The following is an 18,261-nucleotide window of genomic DNA, read 5'->3' as shown; positions in this document are numbered from 1 at the left end:
TATTCAAAGCACAACTTAGACGTACACACTTCTATTCCGTGTATTTAGAATGCAGCGTTATATGTGGCAATTTACACATTTTTATTAGCACGAATGTTGAGTAAGAATCAAGAAACAATATGCTAAATGGAATATGTGTACAATTAAAAACGTGGAACAAATTGGTTCTTTCTAATAAACGTTCTTCTTCAGCAGCGCCAATTTATAAATGTCCAACTGGACGGAAGCGCGCATCACAAAGCCCAGCCCCCTCTCAGAGCTTACCCAATGACGTGTTACGCCCACTACGCGCGCCTGCGCTTCAGAGCTGCAACACGTCTGCGACGGGCAGTTGCGGCTTGGCTGCGTGTTGGAGTCCATTGATTCGGGCAGGAAGTGAATTGGAGTGATGCACGGCAGGAGTGGGCACAGCTGGTAAGGGGTGGTCTTTTCTCTTCGTTACGCCTAATGAGTTGACCCGCAGGTGAGTGGCAGTAGGACGTCGGTTTGCTCACCTGGTTCGAAGCTTTCACGTGTACCAAGTGTGCCTGCTGGTGTAAGTGCGTCCCGCGTTGTACGAAAATAATCACTCAATGAGATTTTATTCCATGTATTGGTCACGAAAACATCAAATACGCGTGAGACGTGTTGGTTGACGAGTTGAAACGCCTAGCGATACGATACGTTGCGATAGAAGGGTTCTTCCGTCTACTGTGTGTTGTAAAATCTGCTAGTGCTCACGCTGGTGAAACACTGTAGTTGAAAGGTCAATTCCAATAGCTCTTAATCGCATTTCCGTTAAATATTTGTTATTGTTTTGAAAAAAGAAGAAAAGTGCCAGTTATAGGTGGTAATTTTGCAAGTGCGAAAATACCTGAAATACCTTAAAGATTGAAAAATGCATTTTGAATCAAGAAATGTAAATAAACCAAATCGTAAATGGGTGGAACACCTGAAACAAAAGTACACGTCGGTTTAACGATTTGCACACACAAGTGGGCACACGTTTTCAGCTAAGAAAGCGGGCGGTAAAGTAAAATGGAGGAATGCGACAAGTGAGGCACATTTACTGTTTGTTTTCCTGAAAAGTTAACAATCCAGTTTTTCAAATTCTAGTCGAAGCAGTTAGGGTAGTTTTCATTTCCAAATGACTAACTGATCTCGAGGGCAGCACTGTGGCACAGAGTGGAAGACGAAACATGAATGCAGTAGTGACTGACTGGGGCTATGAAAAGAATAAATAGTAGTGATAAGGCAGTCTGTTTAAATGAGACCCTTCAGCACTGTAAAATCTTTCATTTTAGTGCCCATTTCAGAAAGTGAATGCCGGTTTTAGTAGTTCTGGAAGGTAAAAGTGAAGAGCTGAGTCTTCGATTGTTACCTGATAAAATTATAGGAGCATATTTCCAGAGAGCAGATGAGATGCAGCTAAGTTGCTATTCACCATTCAGTTGCTTTGCAAGACATTGGAGCAACAGTGAGTGCTTTGTTTGTCTCAGTGTTGGCTGGCCTTCTGAAGTGTTGGTTATGACACCTTTCTGTAATCATTGCAAGACAGTTTACATGTATGTTGCAGTTTATTAGTCATAATGATTCATTTGTTTATGCCCTTGTTATTCTGTATTTAGCAGACTCTTGAGGATGGCTTACTAAGAAAGGAGAAAGTACTGTACTACATAATATGCAATTGTATTTAAGTACATAGGGAACAGTGCACACAATCGAGAGTAAACATCTAAATTCAAAGTTAAGGAAATTTTACAGTTCTGCAGTTGGAGCCCATAAAGATCAGTTGCCAGTTACACCATTGGTGGAGATGAAACTGCCAACTTGTGTTTTGGATATACTTCTTGGAAATCTTAATCATGAACATAATTGTTTTCTTGATTTTTGCACGCTGCACATAAGATCCTACACAAAGTACAAGAAGCAGGTAGGAAAACAACAAATGGAATATCGTTATTATAAGAATACAAGTGCTATTTTTAAATTACAAGGTCAAAATAGACGTTCAATATAGATACGACTTTTCAATACGTGATGTAGCAAAAAAATGTAACTTTCAGTTCGTCAAGAATAGTTAATTACAGACAAGTTAATTTGACTTTAGAATTTGTCAGCATCTAAGTTTAAATTCTTACATGTAAAGCTTTAATATTTAGTTTAAGTTCGTTTGCATGAAATGCAGAATTACATATTTTCGTCACAGTTTTCACCTGGTCACCTGTCTGTGGGTATAAAAACACTTTGATTCACAGTGGAACAATTCCTTGAAGAGTACGTGTTCTGAAATCTATCAAAAGGTTATAGTTTTGTCAAGATACCTTGAGTAGAGTATGCCAAACAAATTTTTGAAATTTCTAAAGATCCGATTTAAACAGCTTTAGTGAATTTTTAGAGTTTGCTCTTGTAAAACACTGAAATATTCATTTACTGATTTATACTTTCTAAAACAGTCTGAATCTTTCAAAAAGCGCCACTTCTGATGGCAAAGCAAATTCCCAAGACAAGTTATTGAAAAGTCGGCAGAGTTGTGCTTGTGGTTGAGGATCTCCCATAGTGTCAGTTGTTGGCACACACACATTCATGCTTTAATTTCTTTGAAATGCCTTAATGGAGAGTTAAAATCTGTGTTTGAGGAAAATGAACTACAGTTAATCATAGACCCTCCTCAACCAACAACTAACAAAAGGGCATTAGTGCAATTTTTACATTCATTGACTTGGTGTCTCTGAAAACTATGTTAGCCCCAACAACCCAATTTGTGCTTGCTTTTTAACTGCATGATATTGTACAATTCTGTAAAGAAACCTGTATTTTATGCACTCTTGTAAACACTGTAATTGCAGCCTGTTATTACTGTTATTTTTAAATAGTAGTAGTAGTATCGTCAGATGAAGTTCTTACTAACACGTGACATGTTCCCACTCTCCAGTCCAATGATAAGAGTACAATGCTCTTAACAATTTTTTTTCATTTTCCTTTAAAAAAAATACTACTAAAATATTTAGTAGTGTTTAATTGGCAAGATTATGATTTTAAGCAGTAAGTTTAGAACCCAACTCTGTCTATTCAGCTGTTACAAATTATTTTTTGTAGTTCTTCCTCATATGTAGGATGTTTATTTAAATGCCATTTTCCTTCAACATCACAATTCATTGTTACAAAAGGGTGATATCGCTGTCTTTGATACCGGCTAAATAACTCCCAGAATATTATAGCATGCATACATTTTCTGAATTATTTGGAATGCAGGGTTTCGGAGATGCATGCAGCTGTTTAAAATTTAATTGGTAACAAAATATGTTTAGTTTTCTATATTTCTCTAGTTTAATCTTGGAATAGGTGGGATAAACCATGGCATTGGGGTAAACCCTTTAGGGTATGAAGATGGAGGAGAAGTAATGGAGTAGATTTAAAGAAGCATTTCTTGCACTTCAGGAAAAATTCATCCTATAATTTAGAAGCCTAACAAATGTGGAAAAAACCCCCCACAATAAACGAATAAAGCAAATTACACAAGTAATTATAGCTGTATAGGCTAAAATTCTCCAAAAATTTTGTTGCCCCAAGCGAACAACAGTTGAAAGGAAATAATTGATGTGCAGGGGAGTACTAGTAGATGTATAATGTTGTGCAAACTCCAAATGTCAACTGCAGAAGGTTCTTGCCATTTTTTTTTTTACTAGTCAAAGAGTATACTCAAGAATGTGATATTCTGAATGACGCGAAGGAGATACAATATAAAGAAGTGGACATTTCAGATGCTCTCTTTTAGTTTTCAAAGTTTTCAGTAGCTTCAAAGAATGTCAATGTAAAACCCAATGACATGGAGATTGCAGAAACAGTAGTGCTGTTGAAAAGAAAGCCCACTGTGCCTGGGACCAGATACCATCCGAACAGTTTGTTGGATGGAAATCATTGCATGTTGAGTAGAAGTCCAAAAGACCAAAACCTGGCAATCACTGTCTTATTCTGACCTAGTTTACATTACATTACTGTAAATTAAAGTGAATCATGTTTAATATATACAGTGTAATTAATTTATAAATGTCTTAATTAGCACTGTCAGATTAGCCAGAAATTAAGGTTTGAATGTTCATATTAAAAAAAAAAAAATAAGCATATATTTGACTATATTCAAATATTGATAAACAATTAAGGTGTTATGTGTGCATTTGTAGTTTATGTCCTTTTTTTATATTGGTATTATTTTTTTTTCTGTAGTATGCTTGTAAAACATAAAGTGCTTTATGTTCACTGTTGCTTCAAAAATGCAGGTGAAAAGTGAAATGAATGTGACACTTGAAAATGAGGCCCTTCACAAAAACAGGATTTTCGGTGTTTACAAAGTAACGTGATCAAGAGAGGAGATTCAGGACAAATTTGCACTGACAAATAAGGTCATCCAGATGAAATAGCTCTTTTCCCTCAGCAAGGCTTTCGTTTTGCTGTAGAAACCAGATGACACAATGTCACTGCCCATTTGCCATTTATATAAATGTAGGCACTACGAGTCTGTAAAAGTTTCTGAGATGAAACAATTGAATGTACCTAATTTTTCATTACAATAATCTTTAACTATTTCCTCCACATTCACCAGCTTTAAAGTGAGTTTTTGCATATATCTGTAAACATCTACATTAAAAAAATTACAGAGGAAAGTTTTAAAGCAAAGCACAGGCTATAGTTGAGGAGAGCAGGACCAGACTTTATAGAGCAGGATGTCAGTTGAGTGCCAGTAGCATGGATAGGTGGTCAGGGAATAACAGAAGGGTTGGTACTCAACTGAGTCTCAGTCTTTCTCTCTTTTAACACTCTTACTGTTGTATTAAAATGTAATATAGATGATCTATTTTTTCTCATTGCTCCTCATTATTTGAAATAAGAAACAGGTGGCTTAATGAACATTGCTGACCCTGAAAGAGCTCTTTAATATTATTTTTAAAGTTGTTAGAGTAACATTAGGAAAATAAGAAATATGGTATGTATTTTCTATTGTCATTAATGAGAAAGAAATCCACATTTTGCATGGTTACAGTGGAGGTATATCACTTTTAGTATGAAATGACAGTAACTTAGGTTTCTTGGTTTAAAACTGAGCCAGAAAGGAAAAACACAGGAAAGGAAAAAAAACAGTACTTTTAGGGTGCTAGTGATTTAAAAAAAAATCTGTTCCTAGTAAATCTGTACATCTGAAAGCAGGGTAACAAAGGAAAATATAACTGTCCTAAAATGTGCTGCGAAGGACTAATGTTTAAGAAACACAAATTTGCCTGTTTTACTAATGATGCGACAAACTGACTATTAAAAAATATGAAAAGACTTTTTGTGAATGTGCAAAAACATCTGCAGTAGTGCATGGTGTTTGTTTAGATTAACACAGTGTTGAAATTAGTCCAACGTAATACCAACCATATTTTTAGATTGTCAGTTTCTGCTTTTTGTATGACTTTTGAAAATACATTAGAATTGTATATGAATAATGTGATATTTGATATGAAAGCCCCAATGTACACCCCAATGTGTACAAAAATCTGAAATTGTTATTATTATATTTAATGTTTAAATTTAATGTTACCTAATATAAATATGGATTTTGTTTTAGGACAGGGGGTTTGTTTTATTGATTAAAACATATATTCACTAATTTTGAGGGATTTGGGACAGGTTTGAGATCATAGTCTTCATATTTATCTTCATATTTATTCAAACATTTTTTAAGTAAGGAAAGTGTTTTTTTTTTGTTTTTTTTCTTCCTGACATTTCTGACAAAACTGCTGCAAAAAAAAATGACTTCTAAGGTGTTCTCAGAAGATGACAATGCACTAATATTTGTACACCATTACAGGTCTTAAAGGGAATTATGGGCAGACAAAGGCATGGAAGACGGATTGTCCCAAACAGCAGTAAAGATGTCGGTGACTTTATTCCTCATGGAAAGGAAGACAAAAAAAAGGAATTTACCAACTCAATCTTGCATCGAAAAGAAAAGAAGAAAAAGCCAGATATCGCCAAGATTTTTATCAATATCTCCATAGGACTTTGCATCTTTAGCCTGATTTGGTTCTTCTATGCCATGTATATGCGTTCCTATTTAGCAAAAAGGATCATCACTCTTCACCCTTCACCGAAAATTATAGATGAAAATGGTACTTCAGCTGCTGTGTGTCCAGAGCGATTCTGGGGTTCCTATAGACCTCAGGTTTATTTTGGAATGAAAACTCGGAGTCCCAGATCAATTGTAACAGGTATGCTTATTTTCTTGTAGGCTTAAAAAGTGTGTATGAAATTTGATGCTTGAGTAATATTATAAATTAGCTAAAAGTGAACAGTTGCAGTAAAGCGAAAGATGACTTAGCAGAAGAGATGTAAAAATAAGCAGACATTGGGAGGAATGGTGGTACATTAGTTAGTGCTACTGTCTCACAGTTCCAGAGTCCTGGGTTCAAATCTTGCTTTGGACATTGTTAGGTTAATCCTTTTTTTGTACACAGTGGTGGACTGATTCCTTATCCAGGGTTAGTCCTTGTTTTATGCATGACGTTGAATGGATGAACTTGACGCTAAATTCAGCATAGCAGATTCAATAACAGGTGGATGGATAGTAGTGTTGAATCAGTCCTAAAATTTTTTACTTTAATATCAAAACCAGTTTTTGAACACCAGAACTGTTTTTGAAGACAATAATTGATTAGCTGCCAAACCCCCCCAGTCTCTCTGGTGGGCCACACCATCATGCCACACTATGCACTGCTTTGCTATTGATAGCATTTAGTGTGCATCAAAGTAATAGTTAGTTGGGGGCTTTGTCATGTGTCCCGGTGAAGTCATTTGCAGTCCATCATGTCTAAGCATGTTTTTCTCCAGGAGTAGTTTGAGGGGAAAGCTTACATTAAAATGCTACCACAGTCCCATTTTAAATTTTGGGTTTTTCAGTACTTTTATTGTATACCGCAAAATCCTAATCAATAGTCTTGTTTGTTTCAAACTCTAAGTTTACATCTGTTTTTAAAAGCAGCTCATCATTGCAATGCTGGTTGAAGTGTTGCCCATATAGACATATAACCACAAATTTATTACTAATAAGCAAATGAAAAAGTTCTAAATAGGAGTCCTTAGATTAATTCAAACATGGTGAATAAAATAAATCCTAGTACTTTTTTTATTGAATTTTCTAGATTTTTGCAAATTGTATAGATATGTTGAATAAAGGCCTCACAGTTACAGAAGTTCAAAAAGTTAATTTTTCAGCAAAATATTAGTGCTAATTAGAAATTGATGTGATATGTAAATTCTTTTATTAGGGATCTGGGTGGGGAAAAACATGAATTAACAATTTTCTCTTTAAAAGTAATTCTGCATTTGTCTGGTGTGGTTAATGTCTGGTGTGGTTAAAGGTCTGTCCATGTTACAACTGTTTATGAAGGGTATTTTAGATTCTTTCATTTTGAAAGTTTTGCTAACTTCTGACTTGTATAAGTCACAACAGCACTGATATTGTAAGCTTCATTTATAGGTTGATCATTATGTTTTTTGGACAGAACACACCGAGTTTTAATTTCTAACTCCTAGTCTGCTGGTCAATGTACTGTGCCAGTCATTATGCTGTAGTGGGTGTGTTATTGTCTGGGGCTACCTCTCTGTTCATGGTACTAGACAGGGCGTGATTGTTAAGGAAACCGTAGATTCTGAGTCATGTTGAACTATTTATCAGAAAACAGAACAATTTTAACATTCTCCATTAAGAGAGTGATCCTAAGTGTTCTGACAGATGTACCAAAGATAGTACTAAGAGGAAAATATTATTTGCAGTGGCTACGTTGAAATCCAGATTTCAGTCTAATAAATTCAATCTGGCAAGATCAGAAGTAGGGCAGTCAACAAATCTGCAATAATGGAAGCAGTTTTATAAAAAAAGACTGGGCAAAAGAACCTCAAAGGAGATGTGACAGAATGATTAATCAATACCATATACTTTATTTAATCTAATAGCTGCTAAAAAGTATCTTACTAAGTTCAACTGATTTTGCACAGATGGTCTAATTTGAATTACATTTGCATTGAACTTTATATATTGACACTTTATTATGAATGTTTTCCACTTGGTACCGGTACTATTAATTATTGATAAAGTCCAAAACTGAAGCATGCTTCTAATTCTGCAAAGCTGTATTTTTCTCATTCTTAAGTTATCTTTCTGTCTTATTCAGGGATGATGTGGTTGCGGCAGTTTGGAGGATTGGACATAAGCCTTAGACACAATTGTGAGCAGGGAGATCACTTGCCAAGTTATGGCTGGCTGATGCATGATGGTACGAGTTTTGGCATTCAGGAGATTAGGGATGTGGACTTCACATTAACCACAGAGTTTGTGAAGAGAGCTGGAGGTGACAATGGGGGAGATTGGACCTGGAGAATTACAGCCAAGCAGCAGGTACAACTTACATTTATTTGTCAAATTGCATATCCTTTAACTGTAGTATTTGATAAGTGTGAACTTTAGCCATTAAAAAATTAGAGTTAATACTGTTTGTACAGTTGCATTCACCTCTTGCAAGAAAAGCTTTTTGGAGTTATGTGTTTCTGGTGTTAAATACCAAATCAAAACACTGCAGATACATTGTATATGGGTTCTCTTTTAAATAGATAAGAGCTTTTTTGATCACGTTTACTTATAAAATGGGATGGTTTTTGGGCTTAATGAAGCATACTGAAGAGTTGTTCTTATGTATCTTATGATACAGTTGGAGGTAACCCAACTATTACTGAAAATTCAGTTTGAATTTACTCTTTATTATAAAAAAGTTCTTGTATTTTGTGATGTATTTTTTTGTAACCTTGTTGTGTAGTATAGTTTTCACTAACTTTTTCTGGGTAACTTTATTTGAAATTCATCAGACTTTCATCATATAAAGCGCAACACTTAAATTGTATCCCTAGTTCATCACATTCCCATGTAAAAATTTGACCTGTTATAAGCAAATGTAGTCTAATGCTACAACTTTTTCAAATATTATTAGAGGGCATGCATAGCTGCAGTCATGCATAGCTACTAGTTGTTTAACATGTTGAATGAAAGCATTGCTTCTAAACAGATGTTTCATTCTTCCATTTTTATTTTTTTGTTTTCCATGTATGGATGTTTATGACAGGTGCACCTCTAGTATTTGTCAAATGTTGCTATTAAAAAAATGACTCTAAAAATTGGCCAAGTAGTTTTTGGAATAGGTAAAATATAGTAAGGTCCCATAGTACAGAAGCTTACTCCTGCCACTCAAAATGTATTGCATTACTTAGCAGTAATTGTATGTTCACACAAAAGAATTACATTATTTCACAATAATTATTGTGATATTTCACAAAGATATTGCCTGCTGTGGTCAGTATCGTCATGCATACACATATATTTCAGATGTCTATAGACAGCTAGTGAGGGGAGAGACTAGTCACGTGCAATTGGGTGACAAGAACTGATCAGGCGTTGTAGATATAATACTGTAACTTAACCCTGCATGTGCTAAGATCTACCCAGTTTAGGGTCACAGGGAGCCAGGGATTATCTTAGTGCCTGAAGCAAACGTGGTGCAAGGTTATGCTGGGTCTTTGCCAGGCACATTTGCACAGGCAGTCAGAAAATTGTTTACATAGTGTGCAATCCAGTAACAAGCTTTATTATAAGTAAAGTATTACGTTAATTTTAGTCTAGTTATTTGCTATAAATATTTTGTAACAGTTCTAATCAGGTGGCACAGCATCATTTTTCACACCTTGATTCTTCAGAGGCTCAGGTTTGGAATGAAAAGAGGATGGATGTTATTTTCTTTACAGCACATTAATGACTAAACATTTTTGGTCTTTGAGAAGTACTACTAATGAGATTTTTGTATTTTATACCAATACAAGTGGAATTTCACAATACTTGATACCTATTCAATACCACAGCAAAAACAGAAACCTGTTTTGTTTTATTACAAGTACCTCCATTATTCTACTGAACAATAGTGCTTTTTTCATTAATAAAATATAAAATACATAAATACTAATAGTAAAAGCAAAAATAAATAAGTTTTTTCTTCAAGAAGTTATAGATACATCATTTAAGTAAACTAGTATGGCCTTCATAAACATCAAAATACAGTACAGGGCTTGAATTTAATTTTACAATAGGCATGGGGATTGCCCCACAGTAACATCAAGTGAATGTTATGCTATAATCTTGGGAAGTTTTAGCATTGGATTTATAAAGAATATCTGCATGGACTACCTGATTTGTCTTGCCTTGTGCACATAATGTAATTTATTCTGTAATATTTTATCTCCAGTAACTTAAAAATTCTGCTTAAGATTAATACTAAAAGTAAAAATTCAAGCATCATTATATCTGTACTGTTGAACTGGTGAATTCAAAGGAATTCAGGATATTTTCTTTTAAACAAACTCTTTAAAGCTGTTTTTATTACAAGCTTTTGTAAGATTTACATTTGCATCATTAGCTGGTTTAACAAAAAAAAAAAAAAACAGAAGTCATATGTGGGTAGTTGTGGATGTGTGTGAGGTTTTCTCCTCGACACTAAGCTGTATACGCCACTGGATGGATGGTTGCAGGGCAACAGCTGTAGATGTGTTTATTGCAATCAGCAAATGAATGTGAAGCCTGCGTTCCCTTATCAGGACTATGTAGAAAATAGTACTAAAAGTGTCTAATCTCTGCATCATTTCAGCTCCTTTTAGAAATTCATGACACAAAGTTAAACAATTACAACTCGCATACAATTAGTAAGTTGCTGTAGTCTAAAAGCATGCAAAAATCTTTTTCTGAATGACCTCCATAATGAAATAAAAGTGGCAAAAATCAAAGCCTCTTTGTGTGTGTGTTTTATAATAATAAATGCAATTGTGCACTGACATTCCATTGCAGTGAACACAAAGCACTTTTGTACAGAATTTTTTATGTTTTTGTTTTTGACATCTGTTAATACTGTAGACACAGTGCTGAGTGCCAAATTAACTCTTGCTCTGTATTCTTCTTTTAGGTAATTCTCTATCCTTAGTTCCATTCACGGTTGCTAGTTGGAATTCATATGCAACTAGGGAAGGCTTGCTGTTTTTATAAGAAGAAGCTCATTTGCACAATGAAATGCTAGCATTTAGTAGTATCAACTCATCCTCAGACTGAAACAGCTTGTACGCACCATTACGATACAGTGCTGTATCATCACCACTGTGAGACATTTACATATGTAGTTTTTCCTTACATTTTTATCACATTATTGTGCCGTCTGAAGTAATTTTACCTATTTGCAGTCACACAAGTCGAGTACTGACTTTTATTTGGTACTACCAATACTATTAAAATGCAAGTAACATTTGGAATTTTGTTATTGTTATCTGTACTACTAAATCTTTCCAATATTAAGCATTAAAACAGTTAAACACCCCCAGCTAGGCACACACTGATTCAAATCAATCCAAAAGGGAGAATGTGCCAACCCCATGCAGACCCTGGTGCTTTGAAGTGGGAATGCTAGCTTTGCACAACCACACTGTCAATGCTAAAACGTCTGTAGTGAACTTAATAAACTTTAACTGATTAAAACTAAATTTATATCTAGAACTTTTGTTCAGTTCTTGTTACTAGATTGCCCATATGCTTACTCTCTTCTTCATTAGATGACTGAAGCATGCATGTACACAATGATATCTACTACTGTAGCAGGCAGTATGTTTGCAAAAGAATGCAGTAACACAATAATTATTGCCAAATAACACAATTATTTTGCGAAATAATACTTTTTTTTTTTTTTTTTTTTGACTGGCCGGAATACCCTTCCGTACCATACTATAATGCAAATTAGTTACAATTCTGAAAGTGAAGGCTTTAATTATTTTTATAACTGCTCTACATGTTTGGATTCTCTTTTATATGTATTTTTAAATAACACCTGATTTTTTTTTTCCCCCATGATCCTTTTTTTAAATTTTTTTAAAAAATTTTGCTCATATTTCAAGCACTTGTATTATTATTATACAGTTCCACTCAAATTTGCCCTGTTTTTCCACTCAGGCATAATTCTGTTCTTAATGAGTATTTCTCTTTGCCAATACTTTAGTCTAATTAGATAATGAGATGGGCAATTTGAAAGTGTACGTAAATATAAAAACTTGCTTGCAACTTTGTTAGATTTTATTTTATTTTTTTAACAATTTACAGAGCACTTCGCCTCAGGCTCCTGTGATTTCTTTACTGTTTTACGTGGCAGCAGATGGTCAGGGGTCACTTCAGCCACACATTGAAGAGAAAAACCGTCTTGGTTCAGTAACAGGCTCCTCAGAGGAGCTTGGCCAATTTAAACTTACTTTTCGGAAACCTTCTGCTGGTGGTAATACAATTGAAAAGTTTGCAAGGTATGTATGTAGAGGGCTTGTGTACCTCCCCTTTTCCCATTTTCTTTGCTAAAGAATATAAAATAACTAAAATGTTACTAATTATTATCTTTTTTTTAAGTTGGTAATTTTGAATTCTCTTTTAAAAACATTTTGCAAGGAATTTAAATTTTTAACTTGATTTATTTTTTAATATTGTAGTGGCATGTGGAAAACCAAAATGGATTTAGATTTTTTTTTTTTTTAAACTTATTTGGCACGGAAAATGCATTCACAGTCTTGTTAACTTTGCAAATGAAGGTGGTTGCATTAGCTGTTAAATTCCATTAATGCTGTAACATTTCTTATGATTTAACCAACTATTTACAAAAATGCATTTTGTTCAATAATTCCATCAGACTACTAAATAAACAACTGCAGTTCCCCACCGTGACGTGGTTGTTTGAGTCAGGTGACTGACTATGGTACAAGTACTCAGAAATGGCTAGCTCTCTGCACTATTGTGCTGTTCATTATTCATACTTATCACAAATTTAACATCAATGTTTATATTGATGAAAGAAGCACATACTGATGAATTTTCTTATACGATTTTAATTTTGTGCCTAATTTAAACTTGTTGCTTTTGCTTGAGACACCCTTAAAAACCAGTATACACCAAAAAAAAAACTTTATTCCTAATAAAAATATATGTATTTAAAGTTTAGGAAATATTCAGAAAGTGAGGGTTTTTTAAGATTTGCACATTACTATCATCACTTGTGCAAGGAGAAGATTGCTGTATGAGGGGAAAATAAAAGCTTCTTCTTTTCTTTACTAAAAAAAGTGATTCAGGACAGTGGTTGTAAAAAGTTTAATGTGAAATAAAATATCTGTTTTATTTTATAGATGCAAAACACAGATATTTATAAATAGTTAAATATTTTTATACTAGGTAAATCACAGCTCAGGTAGGCAATGCTTTTGTTGTTAATGTTTAAATAACTACATGAGAACCCATACCTAAAAGACACTTTATATCAAAATGTGATTTTGGTTTATACCATATTTATATAGTTCTGCTAGGATTAATGAAATTAACCGTATGAAAAAAATTTTATAATACGTACATGGCCAGCAAAAAGATAATTTTTGTAATCAAGAATTTTTTAATCCAATACATTTTTCAACTGGCAGATTTTCCTTAAAAGCACTATTCTATTTAATCATCCTTTCCTGATTTGGTTGAAATCTCCTGTTATACTCCTTTTCTCCACATTTCAGGAGGTCATTGTGAGGTATTTATATTACAGATTAATTTAGTTAATTATATACTTTCATATGTAATGGCTAGAAAGCTTTTTTCTTTAGAAGGTAATCAATACTTGCTTTTAAGAAATGTTACCTGTGGTTTGTGTTGGGTGTATGTTAATTGTGTTTCTACTACAGCCTCTTTTTCAAGTGTGTGTACCATGTTCACACTTGTGTCAATAAAATACTTTAATTACAATATGCTTTTTGAGGCTTGTAAAGGTTTTTTTTATCAACTTTTACTTAGAATTCAGTTTATCAGTTTCTACATTAGAATACCCATTCTAACGTGTGTATGATTGAAAAAAAGTTCTCAGCATTTGTTATTTTTGTTTACTTTTTTTTGTTCTCAGCTATAACCACTTAACAACAGTCAGTCTGGGCCTGGACAAACTAACAGAGGTAGTCAAGAACAGCTTGAGTGGGAGATTTGTCTACAGCTCTCCTTCAGGTGAGAAGCGGCATTATATTGCTGTGGATTCATATAAGCCACCATCTCCACAACAGCAGAAACAACGAGGAGAAGAGCGGAAAGAAAGTGACTTTGTGGTTCATCAAGTAACTGTGCAGACACCCTTTCAAATTGAAGTATTATTCGAGTCTGCTAGCTTCAAGGAGAGGCCAAATCAGTTGGCTGGAGAAGTGCTAACAGAGGAGCTAGAAAAGAAGAAGTCTGCATTTGACGAAAAATTTGAGAAAATCTTTGGCCTTCAGAAGAAGGGTCATACGCCTTCGCAAATAAAATTTAGCAAAGCAGCACTGAGCAACATGCTTGGTGGATTAGGTTACTTCAATGGACAGTCAGCTGTTCAGTCTAAGTTCAATGAATATCCTCTTTTGTACCCTGAAGGACCTCTGTTTACTGCAGTGCCTTCTCGTTCCTTCTTTCCCCGAGGATTTTTGTGGGATGAGGGCTTTCATCAACTACTTGTAAATAAGTGGGATCCTGATATCACTCAAGAATCCATAGGTCACTGGCTGGATTTAATGAATGTTGAGGGCTGGATTCCTAGAGAACAGATTTTAGATGATGAGGCTCGAAGCAAGGTACCTGCTGAGTTTATCATTCAAAGGAACGAAAATGCTAATCCTCCCACTCTCTTCTTGGCCTTACAGAAGCTAATTGGCTCTTCAGATCTAGAAAGTAAGCAAATAGACAAGAAGACCAAAGATTTTCTAAAACGACTATTTCCTAGGCTACAGACTTGGTTTGAGTGGTACAATACTACACAGTTGGGGCCAGTTGCAAATTCTTATAGGTGGAGGGGCCGTGACAAGGATACTGACTTGTTTCTTAATCCGAAGACTTTGACATCAGGCCTAGATGATTATCCAAGGGCCTCTCATCCGTCACAGGATGAAAGGCATGTAGACCTGTATTGCTGGATGACCCTAATTTCAAGGATTATGACTGACCTTGCTAAATTGTTAGGAGAACCTTACGAAATATATGAGAGGACTTATATGAGCTTAAGTGATAGTTCGGTCTTGGAAGAACATCACTGGTCAGAGCAGCTAAAAGCTTTTGCCGACTATGGAAACCACACACAATCGGTGATTCTTCAACGAGAGAAGGTTTATATACCACCAGGTCAGCCTAGGCATCAACTTCCCACTGCTAGGCTGGTACGATCTGTGCGCAAAGCTCCCAAACTGCAGTATGTCAATGCTTTTGGATATATTAGTCTTTTCCCATTCTTGCTGCAGGTTCTTCAGCCAGATTCTCCCAAACTTGAACATATCCTCAAGGATATTCATGATGAGCAGAAACTCTGGACACCTTTTGGATTACGCTCTCTTTCTAAATCTGATCCATTCTACATGAAGAGAAACACTGAACATGATGCTCCTTACTGGAGAGGGCCTATTTGGATCAATATCAACTATCTGGCTATCAGAGCATTACATTACTATGCCAATGTAGATGGTCCATATAAAGAAACTGCTGCATCACTTTATCAGGAATTGAGGACTAATGTGGTACAAAATATATACAGACAGTATACAGAGACTGGTTATGTTTGGGAGCAGTATAATGACAGTTCAGGAAAGGGCCAAGGAAGTCATCCTTTTACTGGCTGGTCTGCACTCTGTGTATTAATAATGGCCGAAGATTACTGAAACAGCATTTCTGCAGTGGAGTGTTTTTTTTTTTTTTTTTTTTTTGTTTGTTTTTTGTTTTGAGAAGTCCTGTTTGAGACGCACAGCTTGCAGTTCAGGTTTATGTTCTTAATTTTGGCAGACATTATTTTCAGGGTATTTTGAGATGTTTAACGATCTGACCATGGGTCCTTACATGCATAATGTATTCCCTTACTGTGACATTCTTTCTTTTTTTTTATAGATATTATTTTAGACAAAATTTACTTGCATCTGCACTGAAAATTTATATATTGATAATTTCCCTTCCAAAGAATAAAAATTGCAAGTATTAAGGCTCTCACAAAAATATATTTTTAATCTTTACCGCAGACATTCTCTAACACTTAATTCACTGTTGAGCCTTTTTTTTTTTTTTTTTTTTGTAAATAACTGTAATAATTGTGTATCTGTGATTATTTAATATGCTCTATGATTAGAGAGAGTGCGTGGCCTGGGTATTTACTGCAGCTACAAGATGCATTCCCTTCACTTGAGAGAGAGAAGGTGAAATACACAGTTGGATGTATCACTTGAAATGCAGGTATTTTAAACAGAGCAAGGTATTTTTAACTACAGTCATCTTCTGACAGTTTGGCTTTTTAATTTCAAACATTGCATATAAAGGATTTCTTTTGTCTCACAAAATGACAGCGAAGAAATTGATCTGTTTATTATGAGCGCAGATTGTTTATTGAAGCATCCTTCTAAAGGGTTGCCTGATCTGACATTCTTAGAGGTTTCTAATAAACATGTTTTGGGTACTAACTGTTTCTTGGTGTTTAATTTTCTAGGTCTGGGAGGACTCCATTGTTAAACTATGCATCTTTATTGGATATCCATTCATCTATCCACCCACTCTTCTGTCCATTAACCAATTTTCTAAACCCAGTTTTTCCAAGTATACAGTCACTGAAATGTTTCTCCCTGGTTACAATCTGCAAGGGTAACAATGGTGCTTACAAAGAGCTTTATTGTGATAAGAAAGAATAGTCACATTTTTTTGGCATTATTCTGTGTGGGGGTTGGTGGGGATTCAAAAGTACTTTTGATGATCAATTTTGAAATTAATGTGGCATAATGGGTGATGCTTTCTCTCATGGACCCAGAGTTCTGAATTCAAATCCAACATCAGTTTGCCTGTGTGCAATTAACCTGTTCTTCCTATAACTTCCTCTTCAAAAGGATACACTGTTTTGGCTGATTTGGTAATTCCATATTGGACCTGTGCAAGAAAGAGTGTGTGAAAATGGGCTGTATGTTGGACTGGTTCCCTGACCACATTGGTTTTCTTACACCCAGTGCTGCAGGGTTAGGCTTCAGCCCTAGACTTGTGAATAGTTTGCTGTTTTTGAAATTGTTCTTTTATTGCCATTAAGACTTGAAGGAATAATTTACACCATCCTTGGTTTTGAAACAAAATTTGGACTTTTAAGATGACAGGTGGTTGTATGGTTTTTAAAAACTGTCACGTTATACCCATCTCTTACATTTAAATTATTCCTTGCATGTTTTATTTGGCTAGTTAGAAGCAAGTGTGGGTTCTTTGTTGTGTTTTCGTTTCTTACCATGCACAAAGTGCTAATGGAATAGTATGGGTTTCTTGTGATCCTGAGTGGAACGAGTTGGTTAAAAAATGGGTAATTTAATCATACTTACTACATTCAGGAATGTTGTTTTAACTCGCAGTGTGTTGATAACAGTCACAATTGCACAAAATCTATCCATCTATAGTATTCTCGTATTTAAAGTTATTTGCAATTTGAGTATACATGAAGAGGCAGTACTGTACAAGTGACTTGCTTTAACTGTGCTCAGATTTTTTTATGACAGTTTTTCAATCTTAAAATAATCTTACTAAGCAATCAATACCTGAAAATCAAGATCTGTGCTCTATCATCAGCATTTCAGTTACATTTAATATTTTTTTTTTTCTCATTCTGGTTTTCTTAACTGTCCTGTGATTAAGACTGGAGAGCAGGTACATTTAACACAGTAGTGTTAGTGCAATTGTGGATGTTCTGTCATAGTTCAATTTCTTATAGGACATTTAATTCCATGGATTTCAATGCCCGATTGTTCAGTTAAAACCCTGGCAGCGTGTGAAAATTTCTATATTTCTGGAGCCATCTGTTTCTTCTGACTGATGCATGTTATTTGAATAAAAAAAATGGTGGGAATCACATGAGGAACACAAGGTCCTGATATTTTACAAATAGAAAAAATGTTATGAACCGCAATTGTCAACAATAGTGCTAATCTGATTAATTGCTACTACCACTCATGCATTCTGGAAAAAAAGAAATATCATTTTACATGGTGAATGACTAACTTGTTAAAGTCTTGATGCATACAGTTGAAAGAGCGGGAACAATAAAAAGCCATGGCAGTGTGATGACTGTGTTTAGATGTGTATGGATATGTTTTTACAAAGAGGTGTTACGGTTCCTGAATTTTCACTAAACA

General features: G+C 34.9%; 1 protein-coding gene across 3 annotated transcripts; it reads left to right on the top strand.

The window, feature by feature from the left end:
• The first annotated feature begins 291 nt into the window (after positions 1–291).
• Positions 292–16,559, top strand: mogs (mannosyl-oligosaccharide glucosidase). Of its 3 annotated transcripts, none has more exons than XM_028801556.2 (5): positions 292–414; positions 5,831–6,230; positions 8,193–8,416; positions 12,194–12,387; positions 14,010–16,559. In XM_028801556.2, the coding sequence occupies exons 2-5, from the start codon at positions 5,846–5,848 to the stop codon at positions 15,775–15,777; spliced, it is 2,571 nt and encodes an 856-aa protein (XP_028657389.1). In that variant the 5' UTR covers positions 292–414; positions 5,831–5,845; the 3' UTR covers positions 15,778–16,559. The 3 variants fall into 3 exon arrangements, with proteins under 3 accessions (XP_028657389.1, XP_028657391.1, XP_028657390.1); XM_028801558.2 differs by having other exon boundaries at positions 311–463; XM_028801557.2 differs by lacking the exon at positions 292–414 and adding an exon at positions 469–535.
• The last annotated feature ends 1,702 nt before the right edge of the window (positions 16,560–18,261 follow it).

Source organism: Erpetoichthys calabaricus, chromosome 5 (assembly GCF_900747795.2).
Source record: "Erpetoichthys calabaricus chromosome 5, fErpCal1.3, whole genome shotgun sequence".
Classification (NCBI taxonomy): Eukaryota; Metazoa; Chordata; class Cladistia; order Polypteriformes; family Polypteridae; genus Erpetoichthys; species Erpetoichthys calabaricus.
This window is presented reverse-complemented; position numbering and strand designations above follow the sequence as displayed.

What these genes read in the sequence shown, in the direction of transcription:
- mogs (XM_028801556.2), top strand. Translation starts at nt 5,846, where the DNA reads ATGGGCAGACAAAGGCATGGAAGACGGATTGTCCCAAACAGCAGTAAA. An exon ending in GAATTACAGCCAAGCAGCAG is followed by an intron (nt 8,417 to 12,193) that starts GTACAACTTACA and finishes AACAATTTACAG; the next exon opens with AGCACTTCGCCTCAGGCTCC. An exon ending in ACAATTGAAAAGTTTGCAAG is followed by an intron (nt 12,388 to 14,009) that starts GTATGTATGTAG and finishes TTTTGTTCTCAG; the next exon opens with CTATAACCACTTAACAACAG.